General features: G+C 32.5%; 1 protein-coding gene across 1 annotated transcript in view; it reads right to left on the bottom strand.

Moving 5' to 3' along the window:
- LOC129223763 (dnaJ homolog subfamily C member 21-like) overlaps positions 1–26,643 on the bottom strand; it is a gene marked incomplete at its 5' end in the record, with an annotated part of 39,905 nt that extends 13,262 nt beyond the window's left edge. The window contains 10 exon segments of the mRNA XM_054858122.1: positions 2,496–2,690; positions 5,331–5,400; positions 11,202–11,320; positions 12,136–12,215; positions 13,071–13,121; positions 14,003–14,188; positions 17,857–17,982; positions 23,480–23,568; positions 25,168–25,296; positions 26,069–26,643. Coding sequence (XP_054714097.1) covers positions 2,496–2,690; positions 5,331–5,400; positions 11,202–11,320; positions 12,136–12,215; positions 13,071–13,121; positions 14,003–14,188; positions 17,857–17,982; positions 23,480–23,568; positions 25,168–25,296; positions 26,069–26,165 — 1,142 coding nt within the window.
- Positions 26,644–27,462: the final 819 nt, after the last annotated feature.

Genomic DNA, 27,462 nt, shown 5'->3' with positions numbered 1-27,462 from the left:
ATATCGATGAAAACGTTCAGTTACTACACTATCTTGAACGAATTGACGCAAAGAAACCACGCAGCCCTAAATCATATATGGGTACTTGCGGGTATCGTTCGAATTCTTACTACTTGTTTTGACGTAGAATGGCCCCAAAAAATCGGTCACATACAAACGCACACTATTCTTGAAGAAAAGTTTAAAATAATTTATCGAACGTCAGAACTGAACGCCGTCAGAACGTTTTACAGTTGGTAGATAGCGAGTCACAAGAAATAAGATAACGTAACGCTTGTATTCTATTTGTTTGCTGAAAAACAGCCGAGAGTTGCGAATCAAAACGGAATAATCTTTTTAGAATTTACTAGCAAAAATACCCGGCGTTGCCTGGGTCAGTAATAATTATGAGAAACAATCGTTACTTGCCCTTGTTTTCTGTTTTAAGCAAAAGAATTTAAAACAAACCTTTTTGACGTGATTAAAAATCGAGCTTCTTCCTTACTCATTCAACTAAAATAGCAATAAGTATAAAGAACAAAACAGTATTCAATTAGAAATGAAAGCACGACATTTAAGCATATACAAATTTGAAGAATTTCTGAAATATGAAATTAAACTTTACATGTTTAAAAAGATTTATCTGTTAGTACTTTTTTTTTTTTTTAAATCTAAAACCTTCTCAGTATGGCTATTAATGTACGAACTGTTTTAAAAAATGTAGCAGCCCGTCTTCCCCTTACACTTGCTTTAGTTATTTTGGGAAATTTCAATTTTTGTGAACACTTGGTGCGGTTTAAAATCTTACCAAATTTGCGAGAATCATTTTGGGACACTTTCGATAATACTCCCCCTCCTTACTAATTTTTATTATAGAAATATTGTTGCCAAATGCTGAGATACTTTTGGTCAAAAAAAAAAAAAAAAAAAAAAAAAAAAAAAAAAAAAAAAAAAAGGGCGCCAAACGGTTTCATCCGAAATCTTTCCAAAATAAGTAGTAAAATTTGGCGATTGTTTGAAATCGTGCAAAAAGAAAAATTAATGGAAGTTTTTGCGCGGTTTATGGATTTGCCTAATTTAGTTGTTGAATTATTTTACACAGTATTTTTTTCTTTTTTAAGTATCTTTGATTGGCGATATTTTGTTTATATGGTGAAAGCTGAGAAACATTATTACGTAGTCTTTGGGCTCAAAAACAGCGACAGTGGAAAAAACTGCCAAATGCATCAGCTACTGAAATCTTTCTGAAAAAATTCTGGCGAGCAAGTGTCCAATCAGCATTAATAATAATAATAAACCATTAATTACATAAGTTCCGTTTAAAAGTAAAACGATCAGCCAAATCCATTTATTTTTAGCCAATCTTGTGGAGAAACGTTACTTTAAGATTTGACTTGAGAAAAGCCTCAAAAAGTCAGACGAAACGCAAAAATATTCAACAATACAACAGTTCTTTGGAGTTGAGATGACACACTAAATAATGACTTGGGTTGATGAAAGCCTTCGAACAGGGAGCAAAAAAGCTCATAACTCGTTTTTTATACAACTTAGAAACGTCGAACAGATGCTATCTTCAGCAGAAAAATTGGCGCTTTCGATGGACATATAATGTTAGTATGTGCACGTTTTTTTCCACCCCCATATTGGGACATTTATGCGAAAATTGGGACAAAAATTGGAATAAAAAGGGAACTATCAATCGGATTTTTTTCGAACTGGTCTATAAACCTTCTCAGTACCAAACTGAACAAACGCTGAAAGTTTCAGCCAAATCTGCCGGGTAGTTTCTGAGATCTTAGGGAAAAAATTTACCAGAGTCCATTTTTATATATATAGATCAAGAAACTCAGTTAGTCCAGTCCCATTTTTAATGGAGACATTCATTAAAGGCAGTAATCATTTATTCTGCAAATTTGATGTTAAACAGCATTTTTGTACATTTGCATTTTTCTTACCAACTGAATGAGCGAATTTTGGATCTACGACATTTTGGCCCGGCGACATTTTGGATCGGCGACATTTTGAACAGGCGACATTTTGGCCCGGCGACATTTTGGCCCGGCGACATTTTGAACAGGCGACATTTTGGATCGGCGACATTTTGGATCGACGACATTTTGGATCGGCGACATTTTGGACAGGCGACATTTTGGGCCGGCGACATTTTGGACAGGCGACATTTTGGACAGGCGACATTTTGGACCGGCGACATTTTGGGCCGGCGACATTTTGGATTGGCGACATTTTGGCCTGGCGACATTTTAGACAAGCGACATTTTGGCCCGGCGACATTTTGGCCGCGACATTTTGTCCCGCGACATTTCGGTGGCGACATTTTGACCCCAAACCACATCTTACAACCCCAGTGAAAGGATATCATTGGAAACAATCTAAAAGACATCCTACTCATTGCTATAGCCTCTTCAGACTTCAGCAACTGACTTTGAAGCATAAATAATTTTTAAAACATTTCGAAATCAGACTGCAATATATAAGTTGCTTTTTAAGTGCATTACCTTTTCATTAGTTCCTCCAAGAGTGCAGCACTCGATGTGTCTTCATTTTCGATACAATTTCTGTTTTCATCGTTGTCTTGCGAGTTTGCATCGTCTTGAACATGTTGGTTACTTTCTTCATCGTCTTCTTCCATATACTCCTTAAGCATTGCAACATTTGCTTTGTGTTTTTTGGAATTTTCATGATTTCTCATTCTATCAAGAAAATTTATAAATATGTATATTTATGTACAGAAATGATATAATCATTTACTCAACATCAAAAATATATCGTCATTATGAAAATTCAATAATTTTTACATTGGAAAAGGACACCGGCTTTATAGTCAAAATTTGTTTCTGAGGTTTTAAAAATAGGTATTAAAGGTCAGGAACATTACAACAGTAATTTAAAAATCAAAATAATCATGCTGTATAGTTTATATCCAATGACACAAGTGACACGCAATTGTGTTTACTATACCTTTTTTCAAAAGTCTAATCAGACTACAATGATACTTTTGGCCATTTTTGTGAGTTTTTATTTAGACTAAAATGGAACATCTCAGTTCCAATTTTTGAACCTTTACCTGACGATCATCGACGGAGAAAATGATGGGGAAAGCAGCACACCCAAGGTGGTTGGTTGCAAAGATATATACGCACCTCCTAAAGTATTGTCATATTATTACAGACATTGGCAGAAAGTTTTTAAAATCTGTGGAAATGCTTAGCTGCAAATTGGAAGGAAGGATCTAAATTGGACAGTTGGAAAAAAGGGCAAAATTTCAAAATGTTTAAATGAAAATCTTTTTAATTGTTGCGTTAAGTGCTTCTTTCTGCAGCTGTAAGTGATACTATTTTTAACCATAAAAATGTAAAATAAAAAGAATGGGGTTGACTAGCACCTAAAAGACAATTAAGATATAATTCAAATGTTAATTCTATCTTCCTTAGATATACAGTGAAGCCCTAATTTTATTTTAAACAAGGGCCTGGGTTTAAAAAATGTAAAACATGGGGAAAATGTAAAAAATAGTAAATATATTTCAGCAAAACTGATGATGGGACCTGATAAAAAACATTAAATGCGGGGAAAATGTAGATTCGGGGGACGTAAAATAGTGGTTTCACTGTAGTCAAATTTAAACAATTGCAAAAAACTGTTTTTCTTTTGTTTGAAGATTAAATGTTACTTTTTTTATCAATTATCCAATGAATAGTTTAGATTTTCGATGGTGTGAATTTTTGCCTCAAGACTCAAGATATCTCCATTTTTCTTATATGATATTTATCTTCGTAATTTTCATTACTTCATAAAAATATCCAACAATTAGATAGTTTAAATTTAAGAGGCAAAATGGAACCACAGTATTTGTTTAGTGTTCACTGAGTTGTAATTCTAGAAATGCAGCAGTATTTCTAGAATGACGATAAACACCTGCCAAAATTTATTTCTGGGTATGCCATTGTTTGAAGGAACAATTATCTTCACTGTCTAAGCATTGGAGAAGATAATTCTAAAGGTTAATTTAATCTAATGCCTGAGAAATACTAATTTTAAATAGATTCAAAATCAAGAATTATTTTACAGACAACATTTGAAAAAATGTTTCATTATAATTTGAATACTTGAAAAATACCTAAATATGCTACTACTGCCATTAGCTATTTTTAAAATCAAGTTATGAATGTCAAGCTTAATATGTGAAGAAAAATGTTTTTTTGAACTTTGGTTTTCTTTTAATTCAATTTCATGTTATAAGATCAGCTTATGTCTGACTAAAACAAAATCCATTTTTTTTAGATAAAATGGAGTCATTCTTTTAATATTTTTTCCTCACTATTTTTTGAATCTCTTTACCAAATTTGTCGGTCACATATCATTTTTAAGTAATATATTTTTTATTTTTTTTTATTTTGCATTTACTCCAAACTTAAAGTAGTTTATCTTCCAATATTTATAGCAAATTCAAAGAAAATCATTACTTTCTGATATTTTGAAGCAAGAATATTTTTTTATCATGAATCATAAGTGGCCAGCATGTTTGAACTCTACTTGCCTTGATAGTGTGAGTTTACAATAAATATGTCCAAGTGAAATTACTCGCCAGTCTCATTGCTGATGTCATCTGAGTTATCAGTGGGAAAAAAAATCGAAGATTGAATGAAGAAAGTATATCTTCAATGATAGATTGAAATCATGAGTGGTATAATTCTACAGTAACATTTTTAAAGTCCTTATAGTTTTCAGCCTTGTTATTTTCATGAGAGCTCTAGGCTACTTTTTAGAATGACTCAAATGTATTTCTTACCATTTAGCATTAACTGAGCTCAGAAAGTTTAGAATTTATGGGACACAAAAAGTATACATTGGTTTTTAGCATCACTGACTTGTGGAAATTTAGAATGTTAAAACATTCATTCAGCGAATGCGTTACAAATAACATGTTTTTTGAGCAGCAACAACATTTATCTCCGAATGAATTTTGAGCTTTTTATTAATCCTTTGGAATTCACTATAAAGGGGTTAGATTATATATGTAACTTAGTACTGATACTGTTCAACTTAGTACTGATTATATTATTATTAGTGATACTTTTTAAACTAGGGGGGGGGGGACTGTTTGAAATGAAAATATTTGGCCCTATTTCCATACATTAATAATAAGCTACTGGCCAACTGGAAATCAAACCATGAACAGTTAATCGACACTTAATAGTAAAATGTTGCTGTTGTAAAATGTGTTTTCCTAGCAACCTAATTTCCCGACATTTGACCCCAAGCACAAGAGTGATACATTTAAATGGGTACAACACAACAACAAATATTTTGGTGAATATGTAATTACTCACGCTTGCTCTGATCTGAAATCTTTCTCACAAGCTGCACAGTACAATTCAGAGAATTCTTCAATGTCATCATCTGTATTGAAAAATCATTTTTAAGTTGCGTCTATCATTAAATAAAATAATCAATCATTAAAACAAAATGTTAATGCTTTAAAATACAATGACAGAATTATTCCATTTTATTTTCAATAAAAACAAAAATGACAAAAGTATTGAGAAATTGTTTGGCGTTCTATGGTGAGAATTACAAAATTTATGACCAAAGACAGAAACGATGCTAAATACCATAAAGCTTCCAAATGGCTTTTTTTTTTTGAACTTAGTAGTAGCAGTAATGCTGAAGGTACACTTCCCAGGTTCTACAATCCATACCACGGATGCCATACCAACAAGCAGGTGTGCAAAAAGCAAATGGGACTGTGCTAAAAACAATGTAGCCAATCAGCAGGTTCTAAGAGTAATTAACTCATTCAAATCCTTCAAAAGTCCTGGTATGAATGGCATAGTTCCTGTCCTTCTGTAGGAGGAAATAATAGTTCTTGCCCTCATACTTTGCAGGCTTTTTAGAGCATGCATTACCTATGAGCATGTTCCAACTGCCTGGGTTCATAATACAGCTATCTTCATCCCCAAAAATCGAAAAGATAATTACTATGAGGCTAAATCCTTCACATCTACTAGTGTCAGTTCTTTCTTATTAAATGCTAGTGAAAAGCTAATTGATAGACATATTAGGGAGTCTGTGTTGGAAGCATTGCCTCTCTCCCTATCTCAACATGCCTATCAGCCTAGCAAATCAACTGAAACTATTCAGTACGGCCTTTCCTTTGTTTTGGAAAAATCAATAAAAGACGATGAATTATCTCGGGCTGTTTTCCTTGATAAAGTTCCTATAACTACTATTTTGATGGCCCTTGTTAAGAAAAACATTGACAAAACTACCATTAACTGGATCAAAAGTGGTGCTTTGTAGGTACTTTTGTGTTGAATACTCTTTGTGTTGAAGTTGAAACTGTTTGCAGAAATGCTGAAAGTTCACAGGGTAGTGTTCTGTCACCTATCCTTTTTTCCCCATTCGAGTCTAGTTGTTGATTCTCAGCTGGAAATCATATCTCTACTACTGGTGTTTCTTACAGCAGTTTCGCTGATGATGCCACTGTTGTGGTCGGAGGAAAAGTCATCGACCCTGTCTTGTCCATTTTTGTCAGTTGGATTAAAATGTGTGGAAAGATAGAATCTGAGGGTCTCTTTATAAATCCTCATGAAACCACAACAATTGTTATTTTCATGCAAAAGAGAGCAATACAGATGTGTGGATCATTCCTTTGACAGACTCTGGTTTTTTCTGAGGAGGTCAAGTACCTTGGGTTTTATTTTGATTCCAAGTTGAACTGGATTTTTTTTTAACTTACAGTCTGTCAAAGGCTAATAAAGTCTTTTGATCTAGTAAGAAAGCTATTGGCAGAAACTAAGTCCCAGGGCTGTCCATTGGGTGTATAAGATGGTCATTGGTCCCATCATTACCATTGGTTCTGGTCTAAAAATTCCTTTTTTTACTATAAAAATGAAATTTGATGACCTTTATAAAGTCAAACGTCAAAAGTAAAGGAAAAATAAAAATGGTTTTTAACATCTTTCATGTCAGGCTTTTTGAGATACAGCATTTTTCTAAAACATTCTATGGAATTATATGGATTGACCTTATATCATTTTTATAAAATTTACAATATTTCTATTGTCACTGTATTTTATGGTTTCATGATAAACCAATAAGAATTCTTTTCACAAACAAAGCAATAAAACTCCTGGAGTAAATTATATTTTAAAAATAACTATTAGTTCATAGGATGCTGGATCAACTCTTAGTATACTTTTGAATAATACATGCTTCAATATTTTTCAATATAATATTAACAGCCCATAATTCAGGAAAATAGAAGCACAATGACATTTTATTAGCTAACAAAAATAACAGTTACACAGCATAGTTTACATTTCTTTAAGTTAATTTAAATTTATTCTGGACTACACTTGTAACTGGCAATATGCATATCCATAACAAAATCCACTATAATATTAAAATCTGCTCGCGTCCGTCTGTCTGCCTGAAGATCGATCTTCTCGAGAACCGCTGCGAATCGAGAGTCGAACAAGATACCGATCAATTCGAAATTTTCCAAAGAAAACAATAGGACAAATCTCGTAATTGTACGACTTTAATTAATGCAGATATTAATTAAAATGTTAATTAACATAACGTTATACGGGAATTTTTATTTCTTTCCTGTTGCCATTTTTCATATGGGTGAGCAAATAAAATTCTAAAAATTGTTTTAAAAGAGGTCTTTTTGGCTGCTGTCCAAATCTTAAAATAATGTTTCCATCTAGAATTTCATTTTAAATTAGTTTAAAGTTGGTTGCTCTATTCGGATATAGCCTTTATTTTATCGTCTGTCCTTTTTTATTTTTTACATTCAACGTTCTTAATTCTTTTCAGAATATGAAAAATGTTTCTTTAGTAATGTTTATTGATCGTAGTGTAAGTTTATCATTCACCGGCCTCATATTTTGGTACACTTAGGATGTGCGACTAATTATGTTTATTTTGTTGGACATTTTACCGTCACATGGGTGAGTCTTCGAATTGTAATAACTCTCTTTTTCCTTTCAGTTTCTATTTTCGAAATAGAGTTTGTATCGTTAAAAGAACACGTTAAATTAAGATTGTTTTGATTTCTTTAAGTGAAACAGAGTTGAACAAAAAATATTGTTTTTAAGGATTTTAAATAAAGCTTAATTGGAATCTGATGACTTGATATTAAATTTATGCTTATCGGTATTTAGTAAGTCTTGGTGCTTTAGTTTCACGTAATCAACCAACAAGTGTGTCATTTTATGTAAAAAGCTAATTGTAATTGTACATAAATATTTCAGATATAGTCTATCAGATGTAATTCATTTGAACGTGAGCCCAGATTATAGTTGATAATGCATATATTTTCATCTTTTGTGCTAATTGAAAATATTCATAACTTCATAGCTGCCAACCTCAAGATACAAAAAATAGGAGCACTTAAGGGAAAAAATAGGAGCACTGAGGGTTAAAATAGGAGCATGAAATTGTGGCCTGCGCTAAACCTTCCTTCTATACCATAAGTTTCCATAAATTCTAAGCACTTTTTAAATGCTTTTCTGAATTTTCATGTTAGATTTTCAACAAAACTACAACCAAGTTTAAAACAAAATTATTTTACATTAAAAAAGCAACATTACATAGATACATATTGAAAAGTTTAAAAAAAAAAAAAAACAAGATTACTGTTTGATTTAATAAAACTGCAATCTTTTTTTTTTAAATATGCTTGTATACATATCCTACATACATAAGAACATATTGAAGATTAAAAAACAATTATTTCTTATACTTGGAAGTAAAGCAACTTCATAGTAAAGGTCAAGACTCTGAAATTTTGAAAGTGGCCACTAGACTCCAAAAACTTAGTGGTCACCAATGTCGCCAAGTTTTGAAATATAATCTGGAGTGGGGGAGGCAGTTTTTACAACTTCCCTAAAAAAATAATAGATGAATAGGATTTAAAGAGAAATATTCAATACTTTTTTTGCACATGGAAAATTTAAGTTAAAATAGGTTTCTGATTTATTTAAAAAAAATAATAATAAAAATTAAAAAATAAATAAATGGGAAGTCAGCAGGAACCTTCAATTTAGATGAAACAGTTTTAGTTTATAGCAAAGCCTACAAGGCAATGAGGATCAAATAGATAAAATTTCCCCTTCAAGAAAATTTTCTTGAAGGGGAATTTTTAAAAAAAACATAACTTTTTGCCTTTTGTTATTTTTAATAGTTTGCATTGAGACAAACAACTAATTCTGTTTTCGGGATCTTAGGCTATTAATAGTCTTGTCTACTTCATGTTGCAAATGACCAAACATGGCAACAACGCGAAAAATTCAACACAATAGATTTTTGAGTTTGTTGCATTAAAAGTAATTATAAATAATTAATTAGCCTTAAAAAACTAAAATTTAGACGAAATAGCAAGTTTTTATCACTAGAGTCTAAACCAATGAGGATAAAATAATATTCTGAAGAAAAAATTTTGCATTTTTCAAGAAAAAAATTTAGAATTTTCCAAAAAAAGAAAAAAAGTTTATTTTGCATTATTTTCAATATTTTGCATTGCAATAAACAACCAATTCCTATTTTGAAAACTTAGCCACTTAAGAGTCTTGTGTACTAAAATCTCGCAAATCACCAAATATGGCGACTAAGTCAAAAATTCAGATATAAAATTATGAATTTATTGCATGAAAAGCAATTATAAATAATTAATGACCCTTAAAAAACTAAAATTTAGACGAAATAGCGAGTTTTTAACATATTAGAGTCTAAACCAATGAGGATAAAATAATATTCTGAAGAAAAAATTTTGCATTTTTCAAGAAAAAAATTTAGAATTTTCCGGGGGAAAAAAAACAGCCCATTTTGTATTATTTTCAATTCATTGCAATAAACATCTAATTCCGATTTTGAAAACATGGCCACTTAAAAGAGTCTTGTGTACTAAAATCTTGCAAATGACCAAATATGGCGACTAAGTCAAAAATTCAGATATAAAATTTTGAATTTATTGCATGAAAATAATTTAAAAATAAAAAATCCCCATGAAACTACAATTTAATTGCAAATTTTTAGCATATTCGTGCCCAAAGCAATAAGGATAAAATGAAATTTTAAATGGTATAACTGTTTTCATATTTCTCAATAAAATTATTTAAAATAACCAAAAAAAAAAAAAAAAAAACATTTTGCAGCACATTTTGCTTTTTTCATTAGTTTGCAGTTAAAAGAAACACCCAATTCTGCTTTGTCTTTGAAAACGAAGGCGCTTAAGCATCGTCTACTAACTTCCATCTTGTGAATGACCAAACATGGCGGCTACGTTTTACACGTAGCTGAAACGCTCGATGAAAAAACGACGATCTCCAATCGACGCTCTCCCTCAGTGTTTATCCTGACACTAAGCTTCCAAAGCATCAAATTGTCTTCTCTTTTGTTGAGTTTGTGCACAATTCCTGCGTTCGAGGATAGGGAAATTTCTTCTTTTTCCTCAAAAATCGAAAAGTGTACAAGCAAAGTCAAAAAAAACGGAGTTTTTTGGAAAAAATCGGATTTTTGGAGTACGCAATAAAAATCGGAGAAACTCCGGGAAAAACGGAGCACTTGGCAGCTATGTAACTTGTATCATTGATAACTATGATTAATGTTAAAGAGATTTTTGCCAAAAATATGCTCTACTGGTGTTTTGCAAACCTTGCATTACGCATATTTATTTACTCCTCAGCGATTTAGAAATTGATGTCAGAGTAATACAAAAACATCAATTGGACATCTCTTTCATTTTTTAAGTAGCCCGTACAACGCCGGGCACGCAGCTAGTATTATTACTAAAAGTTGTACAAACATTTAGATACCAGAAAAATATGCTTTACAATTCATATTATTGTAAACATACATATAATGCAGTGAAATTCCTAAAAACAATTGGCAAAAGTTAACGGAATTTGTGTGCATTTTCAATGATGAATTCAAATAAATGAATACAAAAATAATACTTATTATTTTACTAACTAAAAAAAAAAAAAAATGCACACACACACACATTTTAACTACAAATGTCTAACATTTTACAACGCACTATCATTTTGAAAATACAGTAAAGCTTTAATTACAATATTTTTGGACAAGAAACAAAAGCTTGAACATTAGCAATTCAAGAATACTTACAATTTTTCTGTGTAAGAGTGAACTTGAAAATAAAAATAATAATTTTTAGGTAAATAAAGCAATACCTTCTTTGGTTTCAGAATCATTTCCAAATGTCATATCTAATGTTGATTCTATTTGATTAAAATGATCTTCAAACTGTGACATAGATGCCCATTCAGATTCTTTGTAATTTTCTAAAGTTCTGTAAAAGCAAATGATTGATATTAATTCAATATATGGCACAATAATGAAAATATAATTACATATCTGTTGAATTAATAATTTTATTGGCTGACGGATATCATAACACTGCTTCTAAGGTGTATTCCACTGCAATGCTATTTTTATTAGAATAGTGTACTATAAAACTATTTTGCAGCTCAAGGTGTGTTCTTCAAGAAAGCTCTAAGTTTTATTTCACCCTCTTTTAAAATAGTAACTCACATAAAACAAAACTGGCTTCAAACAATTGCTCATGTCTAACACACCTTAACTTAGGCAATATTATTTGCAGGTGTGTATTTGTTAAAATGAAAAGTTAAATTTCCTACACAGAAATAGTTCAGGAATTTTCTGTTTTGCTGTTTGATACATATACTATAATTTATTCTCACAAGGACTCTTTCAGGATATACTGCATCAAAATGTTGTTAAAGATCTGAACAAAATCAAATATACAAATTCAAATAAATTTCCAACGATGGGAATAATTTTAGTTGAAAACATGCAAAAATAAAAGAAGAAATGAAAGTTTAGAGAAGTTAAACTGCAATTTCTTACTGAAAATTAAGTTTGAACAGAAAAAAAAAACCCTTAGTTGAAAAAAGGAACACTAAGTTAGACGAAAAATAAATCTTTAGAAGAAAAGGATTCAATTTAGATGATGTGCCTTAAAATACAGAACCAATTTTAACTTTATAGTAAAAATCATTGATTTTTCACAAAACTAAAAATCCTCGACCATAAAACTTAACAAAAATCAATTCAAAACAAAGTTTTAACAAAACTAAGTTTTACTTATTTCGCTCCTGAACTTGTTTCCTTCGAAGTTCTTCTGCTTTTTTAGCTTTTTCTGCTTTGATTTCTTCCATTTTTTTCTGAAAAGATAATAAATAATGGATTTTATCCAGAGAAATGCTTTTTACAACTGATTTTTATTATTTTATTTACTTGATGTTTTATTGATTTAACACATAACATCAATGTATACACATTTACACACATATATATAGCAAGTTTCAAAACACACTAAAAAAATGAAATGTTATCATCATCCTTTGTGCTTAGGTCCAATGTGAGCCTATACCTTCCTTTGAAGATTTTCTCACAATGACTTCTCACTGACTTTTGATTTCTAGTTCTCTTGTTAAACTAGAAAGTCGCACGTCAAGGTATGACGAGTGAAAATTGCTTCTACATTTTTACGAAGCAACTGCCTGTTTGGTGATATTTTGATAGTTGAAATTTCAACCCTCATTCCAGTGGATTAACCCTAAACTCCAGTAGATAGCGTTCATTGTTGACCACTTTTTCGTTTCTTCAATCTACTAAAATGACAGTCTCACCAGTAAAACAGTTAAGGTACCAGATCCAGTTCAGCCTTGTCAAAATAAAGCATTTTCCTGCATGTCAAACATTACCCAAAAATATTATCAAATTATCATACTGTGTCATTGTTAATGACGCCAGGATCCTTACTTGATCAGTAAATTCCCGATTATAAATATGAGGATGAGGGAAAATCAGACTGTACTGAATTTCGCCCATAATGAAGTTAATTTGATACAAAACATTAAGCTAATCAAAAGGCAAAGGTGAATAACATTAACCAAGCTATTTTTTAATTTTTAAAGTGATTATTCAAAAATAATACATGTTTTTCAGGTGACATGACAAATGAGCAAGGAAAGGCTTACAATCAGAATATTTCAAGCTAAGAATCAAAAAATTACCTTATGAGCTTGGACCCTTTTATCACGCTTTCGAACAAATGCTACCAGTTCCTGAAAGAGAAAAAATATTCCAACATATCAAACATTTTTAACTAACTACATTTAATGAAATAACTATTTTTTACCCTTTCACATGTTGTTAATTAATATTGAGCTTAATACCCTGAAGTATATAGTTTTTCATTGAAAAACTACACAATGCGCTGATCAGTAATGATTTTTATTGCAGAGTATGGAATCATTTGCACAAAGACTAATTAGTTGACTGTATCATGTTACAAACTTTTTCAATACACCTCATAATTAAATAAAATCCAGTAGCGCCAAAAGCCTAGATGATTTTTTTCCTCAAAAACCCTGCCCATACAAGTTTCTGTAGTCAATGTTACTGTCAATGTACAAGTCATTGTTGATGGGTATCAGCAAATTGCCTTCTACATAAAAATGGTTTTATTGGTATGATTTTTTTTTCTTTTTTTGTGTTAAATTGGTTACATAAACAAAAAGAAAAGTCAGATTCTCTCAGATTCAAACTTTATGGCAAAAACATGCCTTCTACACCTGGCAATTAATTTTCATAACAGATTTTCAACTCCAAATTGGACACAAATCATAAACAATTACTAAAAGTTCCTATAAGAATAATTTGTTTTACATAGTTAGCTTAATTTAGTCAAATGAATTGAAATTTTCAGATACATTACATAAAGAGCTTGATCATCTTTATCTAGCAATATGTGAGCATGATTAATGAAAATAAGATAAGTCACAAAGTAATTTTGTAAACAGTATCTCTCTGCATTCAACTACACAGTTAAATTAGGGGGAATGCTATATTCAATCTATTTTTTAAATCAGAAAAGAGTACACCTGATAAGAAAGTATTTAGGCAAAATAGCTAAAATGCAAAATGTAACATTGTTAATATTTACCCTAATTTCCTCATTCCTTTGCTTTTTATGCTGGTCACGTAGTTTCTTATTTTCTTTTTCCATCAACCGCAGCATCTGCCTTCCGACGCCAGACTTTCGAGCCTCGGTGAGATCAAATTTGTCATTCCATGAGTAAGATTTGTAAGTACAGTAACTTTGCCAATATGCATAGAAATTATGAACAACCTGAAAAAATAAAATGCAATCAGATTGGGAAATAAAAGCACTTATATTACTGTAAATTTAATTACTTATTTATTTTTTTAAAACTACGACTTCAAAACGAACGAGTAATGTTCAATTTTAGCTAAGCCATGGAGATTCATGGGAAATATAAAACTACTTTGCAATATTGGCAGAGCTCTTTTTACCTTATTTGTTCTAAAGTCTCCCATTTTAAGAGCCTTCAGTTACAATCATAGGCATTAATTCTTGAGGCAAATGTGCCCAAACATTGATCAGGGTTGCCACGGAAGTTCAAGAATGAAATTCCCTGACATTTCCAGGTTTTCCAGATGGTTTTGAGAAAAATTCCAGGTTATCAATCTCCACCTTCATTTTGCAACATTAATATATACATCTCAAATTTTGATAAAACTTACCTCATTTTCAAACTTTACAAACAATGGCTACCAAATTTAATTTCAAGCTGAAATAATCAAAACTATGTACTAAGGGAGGTTCAATTTTTTTTTCTCTCTCGGCTCGAGTCCAAGACACCCCTTATTTTTTTTAGACTTACTAATAGTATTGTGCTGTAAAAGTTTTAGCTTCTTGCTCAAATTTTAAGAGGGTGCTCAATGACCCCTCCATTTAACATTAGCTCTAGCATAGAAAAAGTCAAATTTAGAAACATTTAATTTCCCCAGCTTTTTTTTGGGGGGTAAGTAATTATTTTATTGCAATGAATATGCATATAACTCGTGTAGATTATAGTATGTAACATTGTTTTTTCAGTTCAATGAATTTTTTTAACCCCCTCCTCATACTTATGAAGTTTGAGGGAGGGGGTCGAGCACCCTCTTTCAGTTGGAATAGGAAGTTAAAATTCCTCCAGTATTTTACTATCCACAAGTCTAAAAACATTGAGTGGTGTCCTGTTTTCTAGGAGAAACCTTTTTTTTTTAAAGTATTTTTGAACTACCTTAACGTACTAACACAAGTGAAGCAAATCACTGTAATAAACAATTAATGTAAATGTAGCATATCTAATTTTCAATAGCGAGGAGCCACTGCCTTACATCAAGTGAAAGAACTGCAGAATTAGCAATTGTGACATCTGTATCACAAAAATAAAGTTAATTGCTGAAATAATCTGAACTAAAAACTTATGAAACCTAAACTTTTTCAATTATTGCTTTCTACCCCTCCAATCCATTGAACTCAAAGCGCTTTTAGACTTTGGCCTGTAAAAAAATCATGCACCTTTTAGCTTCACATATTTCCCCTGTTTGTTGCTCATAAAACAGGGGTACTCCCCCCCCCAAGTTCAATAGCACAACCCCCCCCAATATTTCTGAACGCCTGAGCGCTTTTTTATTTTTAACCTTCTTTTTTTATTTTTTTTTACCTATTTATTTATTTTTAATTATTATTGTTTTGAAAAAAAAGTGTGCTCGCTCCCCAATAAAATACACACGCACAGATGAAAATAATAAAGTAAAATAATATGAGTAAATAATTTTAATAAAAATAAAGTAAAATAAATAATTAAAAAATCCCCCCCCCCCAAAAAAAAAAATTGATGGCGCAACTTGCGCCGCCATAATCACTCGTGTGGGCACCCTGTCATAAAGTTAAAGTTTGAGCATTGATCAGAAACTTCTCTGATGTGCAGATTTTTTTTTAATCGGATTACTTTTATTTTGAAAGAAAGAAGTGCGTTGGAAGTCTTAAAAGATCACTACCAAAATACTAAAAGATTAGCGATACTTCTGTAAAAAAGAAACTTTCTAAGTTTGAAATTGTCTAATGAACTAAATTTACAGAACAAAATAATTTAGAATAATACGATTTCATTAATTAATTTAAAGAAATAATATAAAATATGAAAAGATTATTGCAGCTCATTAAAAACTTCAGTCCGCACTCCCAGACAAAACAACGTACTGTGCATCATAACAACTTCAGAACTGCTGACGTAAACAAGCAGCACTTAAACAGAGCCCGCTCAAACGAGGAAGAAAAGAAGTACCTTCTGCGCATGTCCGCCGCTGACTGCTATGGTGCACGCCCACTGCTATGGCGCACGTGCCAATGGCAGAGTTGTTGATAAAAAGAACTGCAGGGGGAAGAAGAAAGAGGGGAATGACAAAACGACGAATGGGAAGGGAATGGCTGCGAAAAAAAACAAGGCAGAAAGTTTTGTTTCTGACGTCATAGACCGCAGGCCGCGCTAAGAACGATCGGAAATATGCAATTTTTCATTTTCCCTGATTTTCGGCCATTTTCATTTTCCCTGACAATTCCAGGTTTTCCCGGTGCGTGGCAACCCTGATTGATGTTGCCTAAAAAAGTGTTTGTTCAAAATTTTTTGCCACAGTTCATTTTTTGCAAGTTTTTAATTATTACTAGTGGCACCCGCACGGCTTTGCCCGTAATAGAAAAATTAAAAGGTCTTTTATATTTACAAATGTATGGTGAATTTTGTTGCCTATTGGCTTGTACCCATGTTACGGTTCCACGTTATGATAATTTCGTATCTCGCCAACTGGCTTGTGCCTATGATACGGGTTCCATGTTATGATAATTTCGTAAATTACTCGTCCATCTTATAATATTTTTGTTCTTAAAATTGTAATAGAAAAAGAACCACATCGAATTTCCGAAAAATCGCTTCGAGGTGCACACCCCCATGCTACAAACTAACCTTGTGCCAAATTTCATGAAAATCGGCCACACGGTTTAGGCGCTATGTGCGTCACAGAGATCCAGACATCCTACAGACATCCTCTGGACAGAGACTTTCAGCTTTATTATTAGTAAAGAAGAAGAAGAAGATGTATGGTGAATTTTCTCGTTAATTGGCTTGTACCCATGTTACGGTTCCACACTATGATAATTTCGTAATTTACTCGTCCATCTTATGATATTTTTGTTCTTAAAATTGGAATAGAAAAAAGAACTACATTGAATTTTTTAAAAATCGCTTCGAGGTGCACACCCCCATGCTACAAATGAACTTTGTGTCAAATTTCATGAAAATCGGCCGAACGGTATAGGCGCTATGCGCATCACAGAAATCCAGACATCCTCCGGACAGAGAGACTTTCAGCTTTATTATTAGTAAAGAAAAAAAAATATTTATTAGTCAGCAAAAAAATTAAGATACTAAAAATTTGTCTCAGAAAATATTGCTTTGCTTTCACATGAGGTTAATTACATGAAAGTTATGTAAATAAAGAAACTTGGACATATACAAATACTATTTTACATTGAAGAGCCGATCATTTTGAGAAGAATCCATTTCTTAGGGTCCCAGTTTTGTAAAAGGTAAATTTTGACCTCCCTCCCCCCCCAAAAAAAGTTCTATGGTGATCACTTGGAATTTCTTTTCCTCCTCTCTCTAGATAACTGGTTGAAATGATCAAAATAAGCAATACCAAATGCAACTGAAATTTGAGCAAATACCATAAGTTATTAAGATATAATTTGACCCTCTATCCATCAGTAGGTAGTAAAGCAAGCAAATGTTATTGTCATCTCCTTTTGACTGATTAGGATAACCGGGGCGAACAATTTGATACCTCCTTTTCCAGACTTGATAAAGCTGGGAATACATTTTTTTTAACTACAAAATTTTACGACTACAAAATTAGAATCTACTAAATACAAAAAATTCTACAAACACAAACCTCTTCATACGAGCTATGTGAATACCCAAATGAGGGAACTTGTATGTCTTCCTCTTCATCATCAATGAAAGGCTGGTCTTCAGCAGCAATTTTTTCAAAGACTTCTCTATAGACAGTATAGAACCCCTATCAGGAATGGAAAATAAATATGATTAGCAAATGCATAGGAAACATAAAATGAAGCACTGATTATTTAAAATAACTGGTGAACTCTACATATTTGAAAAGCCAATCATTTATGAAAAGCAATGTCAAAAAAAAAAAAAAAAAAACACTCGATTGTATATACAAGCAGTTTATATCATAAGTGCTACGAATAACTCAAAAAACATACTTTTATCTCTAACTCCGTCCATCTTAGGCCGTGAAGCTTTAGATAAAAATGCAATGCCATGGGCAAAGTGGTCAAGCACTACTATTTGCATGCCAAAAATCGAGTCCAAGGATACGCTCACATAGAGCTATCGATCTACTGCGGATAACCAGTGACTAATCAGGAGCATTCCAATAGAGCTATCGGTTAATTGGTTGTTTCCGAAGTGGTTCTAATAGCTTCACCGGTCGACCATAATTTGAGCTGGTTGACTGAACCATGTGTTATTTTTAACCAATAATAAGTAAGATAAATAAATACCTTTGTGCTGAACAGTAAGGTAAGACAAAACGACGTTAGAAGAAGCACAAATTTTCAAATTACAGCAGACACGTGTTTTGGCGTTACAGGGAACGCCTTTTTGTCGGATGTCTTTTCATCCATAAGCTCATTATTTTTTGCACTAAAAAAGGCGTTCCCTGTAACGCCGAAACACGTGTCTGCTGTAATTTGCAAATTTGTGCTTCTTCTAACGTCGTTTTGTCTTACCTTACAATAATAAGTATTTTTCACCTGCGCAAGTAACCATGTTTTCACCAAAAACTTCAATGGAAGCATCGGTTGGTGAACGACTGGTTCATAACCACTGACGTTATTAGCACTGTGATCAACATACCGCGGTCGACCGGTAGCTCTATGCAAACGCAACCCAAGACACATCAGCAAAAGCAGGCATTCCAGACCACATGAGGCAAAGATCTTTGTTTTTGTAACCCATCAATTTTAATTGGTTTATCACTTTTAAAATTCATAGCAAGCTGTGGCAAATGGGTCACTGAGACCTCAATTTTAGCGTTATACAGAAAGGGAGATGGGGCACCAGTATCTTGTAGTCAAGATAACCGGACACAAAGAGCTGGCTAATCAAAGATAATAGCCCAGTGGTTGGGTAGTTGAATACGGAAGTAATTGGTGGAAAGCTGGAAATTGTTTTAATTTATGCCGTATGGGTCTGTAATGACCATACTAAGTTTTCCCCCTTCTACTAAGTGAGCTTTCGCCACAGCGTCCAAATTAGTGCCAAAAAACACCTGTTTTTTCATTAGTGTTACAATATCTCAAAAATGGCTCTTAAAACGACCAAAAATACATGCAGGTTTCTTGTAGAGCACAAAATACTGAACAAAATGAGTACCTACAACCTGCATTTTTGTTAAATATTAAGCTCACAACTCTATTTCAAAAATTGGCTTAAATTACTAATTAAGCGCTTAAAGCCAGAACGCACCTCGTTCCTACGCTCCCTAACGTAAAAAAATGGCAGGAAAACTTTATTATGTTCATTATTGTAATAGAAATATATCGTAGGTGGAATAAAAGTATGAATGAGAAGGAAGGAAGTTGAAAGTAAGGAGGGAGGGGGGGGGGGAAACGCGTATCCAGGTTAATTATGCTAACCCCTTCCCACTCCCACCGGCTCTCCCTTTCTCCACTGAAATACCTTCGTTCCCTCCCTTCCGTCCACTCACCCCTTTCTTAGAGGCCGAATAAACCTTTTTATGCTGAAATTTCTCCCATTCGCTAAAAATTCCGGAGGGTGGTTTCTTACAATCGAAATTTTAATGCATTTCCAATGGGAAACTATTATACAATATATTTAACAACACAGCTTTTATATCTAAGTAATTCTTAAAAGTAATTCTTCTAAGAAATTAAAAATAGTATAAAAGAAAATAAGTTCAGAAATGCAAAATTCGCTTCTCAGAGTATGTATGATGAAATTATACTCGAAACAGTATTCATATATCACTCATAAAAAGTAATCTTCTTTTTATCTAACTATTGACGATAAATAAACAGTCAGACTTATTTCAATGAACACTCAATTTTTGCATTCTAGTAGTGCAAAATGAAATATTGATCAAATTAACACACAGATAAGAGTAATTAAAAAGGTACTAGACACGTAATTGTAGAAAATATATTTAATTACGAAAACGTGAGGTACAAAGGGCAACATTCCAGATTTCAAAACAGCTCTTATTTTCTTATGTTAAATAAAGAAAGACATTAGATATTAAAAGTAAAATGCAATATATACATATGGGTCACCTAAAATGATACGTTGAGCATCGCTAAAACATTTGACAACATGTGAAAGTTTCACATTGTGTGGAATTGTGATAAAAACTACAATTGTGTAGGATTTTTGGCATTTTATATGCACTTGCACCATTGTAAGCTCTTTGAATTTGATATGCTTTCCGTCTCTTCTTCTATGGCTGCTTTCAACAAATTTTTGAATACCACGTTCTTTGACTTCAATCACATCACCTTCAGTGTATGATTTATCGCAAATCACGCACAAGTCAGCCATGTTCCTCTCAAAAAGTTCACTCACGCAAGCACAGAGTTAACTTGACTTCGAAATCAATACAGCAACTCAGTGGCATATCCACGGAGGAGGGGAGGGGGGGAGGGGGTCCTGGGTTAAATTCCTCCCCAGAACTTCGACACATTCATTTTTTTAAAATAAATTTTAAGTAACGGTATTTAATTTTGTTCGAATGGGATAGATTTCAACAGAACAGCTTCTAACACACACCATTACTGCCATAAGAGAGCAAGAATGGTCTGTACAAAACGCAAAGGACATTATGGTCACTAAGCACTTCCAACGCTGCAAAAATCATTTTTAGGGAAACCAGGTGTTATATCTGTTTTGTGATTCTTGATGAACTGCAGATGAACACTCTATGAGTTATTAAAAAGCAATTCCTACCTGTGTATAAGCCTGTGTTCTATATGAGATGTTTCGTCCTTGCCTCAAGCTAAAAAATAAATGTATAACCGGAAGTCGCTAATTCCCCTCAATGTTACCATTTCTAAGAAAAAATCTTAATTCACTCTACAAGCCTGGCACACCAAATTTTCTGTTATCTCAACGCTTGCAGTCAAGTTCGTCGATAATTTAGGATCTGTTACCAATTATTCAGGATAAGATTTTCGATTGCATATTGCAGCTGGAAAGTTTACTAGAGTTTTATTTCATAATTGCACATTGCAAACATCGTTTTAAGAATAAACTAGATCGTATCTTCAGTTTTTGATTTCAGATGCATGAAATTTGATTAAATTTATTTCAGTTATTGTATCACACAGCAAACTTATGGGGATTTTTCAAAATGATATAGCATGTAAGCAGGCAACAATGAACTTTCATTTTCAATATTAAGAATTTTGAATTCCTTCTTGCTAAATAATTTCGCAAGAACAGTTAAATATTCTGGCTATTATGTACATTAAAAAAAAAAAGAACATTACTGTATCTGAATGACAGGTTTTAAATGATTTCGAGGAAAATCCACGAAGAATTTATAAAAGATTATAACAAACTTAACGGTAAATATGTCGTCCCCCGCTTTTTTAGTTTTTTTTAAATGGTTATTGTGTCAAAACGAATCGTTAATTAATGAGAGGGTGATATAATTAAACAACTTCTTAGCCATAAAAGCTGTTTTTTTAAATATATTGTATAATAGTTTCCCATTGTAAATGCATTAAAACTTCGATTTTAAGAAACCACCCTCCGGAATTTTTAGCAAATGGGAGAAATATCAGCATAAAAAGGTTTATTCGGCCTCTAAGAAAGGGGTGAGTGGACGGAAGGGAGGGAACGAAGGTATTTCAGTGGAGAAAGGGAGAGCCGGTGGGAGTGGGAAGGGGTTAGCATAATTAACCTGGATACGCGTTTCCCCCCCTCCCTCCTTACTTTCAACTTCCTTCCTTCTCATTCGTACTTTTATTCCACCTACGATATATTTCTATTACAATAATGAACATAATAAAGTTTTCCTGCCATTTTTTTACGTTAGGGAGCGTAGGAACGAGGTGCGTTCTGGCTTTAAGCGCTTAATTAGTAATTTAAGCCAATTTTTGAAATAGAGTTGTGAGCTTAATATTTAACAAAAATGCAGGTTGTAGGTACTCATTTTTTTCAGTATTTTGTGCTCTACAAGAAACCTGTATGTATTTTTGGTCGTTTTAAGAGCCATTTTTGAGATATTTTAACACTAATGAAAAAACAGGTGTTTTTTGGCACTAATTTGGACGCTGTGGCGAAAGCTCACTTAGTAGAAGGGGGAAAACTTAGTATGGTCATTACAGACCCATACGGCATAAATTAAAACAATTTCCAGCTTTCCACCAATTACTTCCGTATTCGACCTTTTTTCACTCCCCAACCACTGGCCTATAAGTTCAAAATAGTAATTTAAATAGGTCTACTGTCTCAGAAAAAAGTTAGAAAAAATGTTTCGCAGCCGAGACTAACGGCATGCAGAATTGAATTAGAAATACTTTCAGTTAACCAATCTTTTTATGGTAAAGTCTGGCTGCCAGGAGTTGCCCCTTGAACACACCTTATTTCAGAAGCGTCCATTTTTAGGAAGGGGAGGTATACAGGTGAAAATTGAAGAACAGAATTGGTAATGGTTCTAGAACTCCAAATGACACCTGAAAATTTAAGAAACCAGCAAAGAGGTAAAAACTTAATTTTCTATGGTGAAGGCAGATGTCTAATTGGACAAGTCATATTCTAAGTAAGTGGTCTTGGTTTTATTTTTTCAGCAGTCATTGGCCAGAGACAACACCTCTATTTGAATTGAAAATTGGCGAGAGTAGTGTTGCAATAAAGAATGCAAAAATTTTTTGTTTTTACTTTTTTGACACCTCACTTTAACAATTGCTGCAACTTAAACATTTCAGATTTTAATAAACACATGACAAAAATATATTAGTAGCAGTTTTTTTTTTAAATTCAACTAATTCTAAAAATGATATTAATTAAACAGTAAAACTAAGCATTCTTTTTTTTTTTTTGTAATAAAATCAATAAACTTTAATCCACAAGAAAAATATTAACTAAATTATTGCCCTCAAAATGTTTGCAACAATCTCAATTGAAATAAGTTATGAAATAAATGTGGCAGACGGTAAATTTTGAATACTTTGTTTCTAAGTTGGCTCTTTTTCGGCTTAATATGGATAAATAATTATTTCCACTTTTACATAACTTGTTTAAACTGCCATTCATATTGCCAAAATGTCACTGAACTCATTTATATGGCATGCGTCCTTTCTTGTGTGAGCCCTTAGAGATAAACAGAATATTAAAAAAAAAATTATGGGCCATAATGGATCCCCTTTGGAGCCTCTTTACTGCGGGAACCCCTCGCCTTTGTGAGGATTGTAACATGGTAAATCCACCACAGATAACTAACTAATAAAAAAAAAGATTAAACTAAGTACCTTTTCATCATCATTGTAACCCTTAAAACAGCCAGTGTTAAAAAACTGATACACATCTAGGCAGTCGTCTTTATAAGCTTCTTCTGCCCCTAAAATAGAAAAAGTAAAAAAATAAAACACATTTTATGATCCTCTTTTAAACAGAAAATATAATTTGACAAATAAGCAGTGGTGTAATAATGAGCTAAAGACTAAGGTTCTAACCCCTCCCCCCCCTAAGATTTGAATGTGTCTTGAACTTACAATTTTTTAAAATTATAATAGAAACAGAAAGAGATATTCATGAATACAATAATTAATACTAGTTTAAGATAATACAAATGATAACTGCCATGAAAAGGTGGAATATAGAAAAGCAAACTTGAGATTCTTTCACAATTTTACTTCTTAAAATTTTTTATTTATTGTCGATTTTTTTTAAAACTCATTTTTGCTATTTTCTGCTTCTTTTTTTCTTTGACGGTCTGTATTAATTTGCTAATTCTGTTTCATAAGCTATACTTGGAGCTGAAAAATGGTTTCCAAAAAATAAATTTGGGATAGAATCAGGAGAAAAGACATATGGCATAGAGAAGGGATAAAAATTATTTTTTTTTTCAGTTATCTCTCTCAGTTAATTACAATTGAAAACTTTTTTTTTTTGTAATTAATATTAATTTTTTTTTTTGACACTTCTCTACTGGAAATAGCTGCATATAAATCAACTAATTCATAGTAAAACAATTTTCAGTTAATTCTAAAGAACATTGCACTAGCTACATCACGAGACAAGGGTCCCTTGCAGCGTCCTGGCTGTCGAGAAAACCAAATACTTACTGTCAAGAAAACCAAATGTCAGCCACCAACAAAACCAAATATCCACCGCCAAGAAAGATGAAAGAAAATAAACATGCAATTAAAGACAGTTAAACTGGATTGAAAACAATTTAAAGGATCTATCCTCACTGGTAAGGGGTTGATGATAGGGGCAGGTTCTAGTGAAAGTAGTTGTGATGAAAGAAAACAGGGAGGATGGTAATTTGGCATATACTTGGCAGGAAAACTAGATATAATTTTTTAGGGCTGAGGGTTTTTCCATTTAGGATGAAGGTCTGCTTTGTTTGAGGAGAAGAATTAAAGGTTTTCTTGGCAGGGAAATTTTTAAAGCAGGGTTGTTTTTGATGAAATCTTGATGACATATCAAACTAACAATGTTTGGTATATGTTACCTTAGTGTTTCCTCCAGACCAAAAAAGGGGCAGGGCACTTCATTTCAATTAAAAGGGCACTTATTCAATAAAAACTTTGCAGCTTTAAAGGATTTTTTAAAAACTTTTTTGTATAGTATAATGTGCATTTAAAACCCAAGTATTTTCACAGGTAATTATTTTTTAAACAATAAAAACCTTTTTAAAGTTTGGTTTACAAAACTTCAAAGGAGCAAGAAAAAAAACAGGGGCAATGCATATCTGGTTTTTATTTGAAAGGGGCAGGAGCAGCGCCCTCCTTAAAATACCTGGCGGAGGGGGGGGGGGAAACACTACACTACACTAACAACTAATTGTTGTAGGGTTTGATAAGTCACATTAATCTTAGGAATAATGAAAAAAAAAAAATAACATACAAGACTACCAACTTGGAAAAAAAAAGCTGTATCATCAAAATAGTTAAGAAAGAATAGTTTGTTCAATGTCTTTTTACTTTCTTACCTCCTCTGAGAATGTCATCCCTGTGACGATCATACCATGCTCTCTCTTGCGGATCAGTTAATATTTCATAAGCTTGCTGGATAGATTGAAACGTTTCTTTGGCTTCTTCCAGGCGATCTAAATTTTTGTCTGTAGAAAATAAAACACAGGAGAACATGTCAAAATTTTTGTTGCAGGAAAATATATCGCCTTTGATAAACACAATATTTAAAAATTACATTTAATGATATAATAGTATATCAAGCAAAAAATAATCACTTCTTTATTTATTATGTACATGAACAAATAGTACAAGAATGGAAGTAATTTTTTTTTCAAAGGACAGAGTTGTCTATTTTTTTTCACTTTGGAGAAAAGGAGTAAAAAAAATATTCAGAACAAAATCTCATTTTGTGGACATTTTTTTTACAAGATTAAAAGTTTGAAATAAAACATGCAGAAATCAACATAAAAATACTGCTCCTTCACATTTAAAGAACATTTCTTCCTATCAAATTATCAAACATGGAGCATAATTGAGATAACATTTTCAAATACTAACGGGGATATTTTGATAATTGGGAATCTGACGATCTTTTTTCATTGGCGTCAATTTTTAGCTCCAGCCCTTTTTCATCGCAATTCTAAACAAAGAGAATAAAAACATCTATTCAAGTAGGGTTACTATAAATCAACAGGGTTACCAAAATCAAATTATTTACACTAAAAATGATAGACAACCGTGCCAGATTTCCAATTATCGAAATATCTCCATACTAACTAATTACGTATTATATCCAGCAATTTAGTAATTTTTCTGTTAGTGTGATTTATTAGGTGCAAATTAGTTCAATTTCCCTTCGATCTTCAATAATTTAGTAAACAACTAGCTCTTTTTAACCAAGTGTTTAAAAAAAATTACCAGGATGCCATTCTAGAGCTAATTTTCGATACGCCTTTTTTAGATCATCAGCAGTACAACTTATATCTACCCCTAAAACTTCATAGTGACACTTCATATTAAAGTTCAGAGTCAATTTAAAACTGCACTTAGGAGTCGTGTCATGAACTAGTCACTCCGATTTTACGACTAAAGAAATTAAGAACAAGATCTGTTGAAAGGTTAAAAAAAAAATAGTTTCAATGCACTTAAATTTAAAGAGAAGAATAATCACGCAGGCAAACTTATAACAACAGAAAACTGTAACTCAAATCGCATGCTAATAAAAGGACTTCTGCTCTTCTCTTGGCTCTTGTTTGCCATTCTGCTTTAAAAAAGAGCTCTGGTTACAGTTAAACTTTAAAAGCCCTGTGTTGTTTTCTAATTTTTGAAGGGATACGTAAAAATATTAAGTTTAAAGACGTTATTTTTATAACAACACAAATATCTTTTCTTAATTGCGACGACGACGTCAATTTGAAGCAAAATTAAACCACCAAAGTATTGAAAATGAGAAATGCTTTCAAGAACTTGTAAACTGCGTTATTAACGGCGTACTGAAATGTCGGTAAAATTTGGGAAGATGCTGATACCGTGAGCTGTAATTCTTTATTACCATAATATTTTCAGTTGTGTATGCTTTTCATTTATCATTGATGAGTTATTCGACGAATAAGATACTTGAATATATAAGGTACACATTTTATGTTTACTGAATGCTTTTTTGTTTTGTTTTTGAAGTTCTTTTAGCTTGATGTTTTGAAACGCTACATTTTCCTACACTATCAAACATGAGCGGATTTATGGGGGGGGGGGGGGGCAGAGGGGGGCAATGCCCCCCCCAGTTTTGGGAGGACTTTATGTAGTAACAACACATCTTCCAAAAATAAAAAATATATATATTTTTTTCTTTTTTGAATAGTTCAGAAGGGCATGGGTGGATTTATAGGGGGGGGGGGCATAGGGGGCAATGCCCCTCAGTTTTGGGAGGACTTTATATAGTAATAACACATCTTCCAAAATCTTAAAACAAAAAAAAAACATGGCTTTTTCTTTTTTGAATAGTTCAATGAAAATGAAGAGAAGAGCAAACGTCCTTTTCTGATGGGAGAAAAGAAAAGGGAAAAAAAAAAAACAAACAAACATTGAATACAAATAGTACAACTGTCACTGGGGTGCTGAAAATGTGTCTAAATTCACTATTTTGGACTGCAAACCATATGGGCAAGTATATGAATTAAAATATAGGCTGCTAAACGAGCTATACATTAAGCTGCAACACTTATAATAATTGACAATTATTTTAACAAATTAGAACCTAAAGCAAAGGGGAAAATCTCCCCCCTCCCCTATTCGCGCTAACAGAACGATCTACT

The sequence above is a fragment of the Uloborus diversus genome, chromosome 6, assembly GCF_026930045.1.
Source record: "Uloborus diversus isolate 005 chromosome 6, Udiv.v.3.1, whole genome shotgun sequence".
NCBI lineage: Eukaryota > Metazoa > Arthropoda > Arachnida > Araneae > Uloboridae > Uloborus > Uloborus diversus.
Note: the sequence above shows the minus strand (reverse complement) of the source record. Positions and strands in the feature narration are given on the sequence as shown.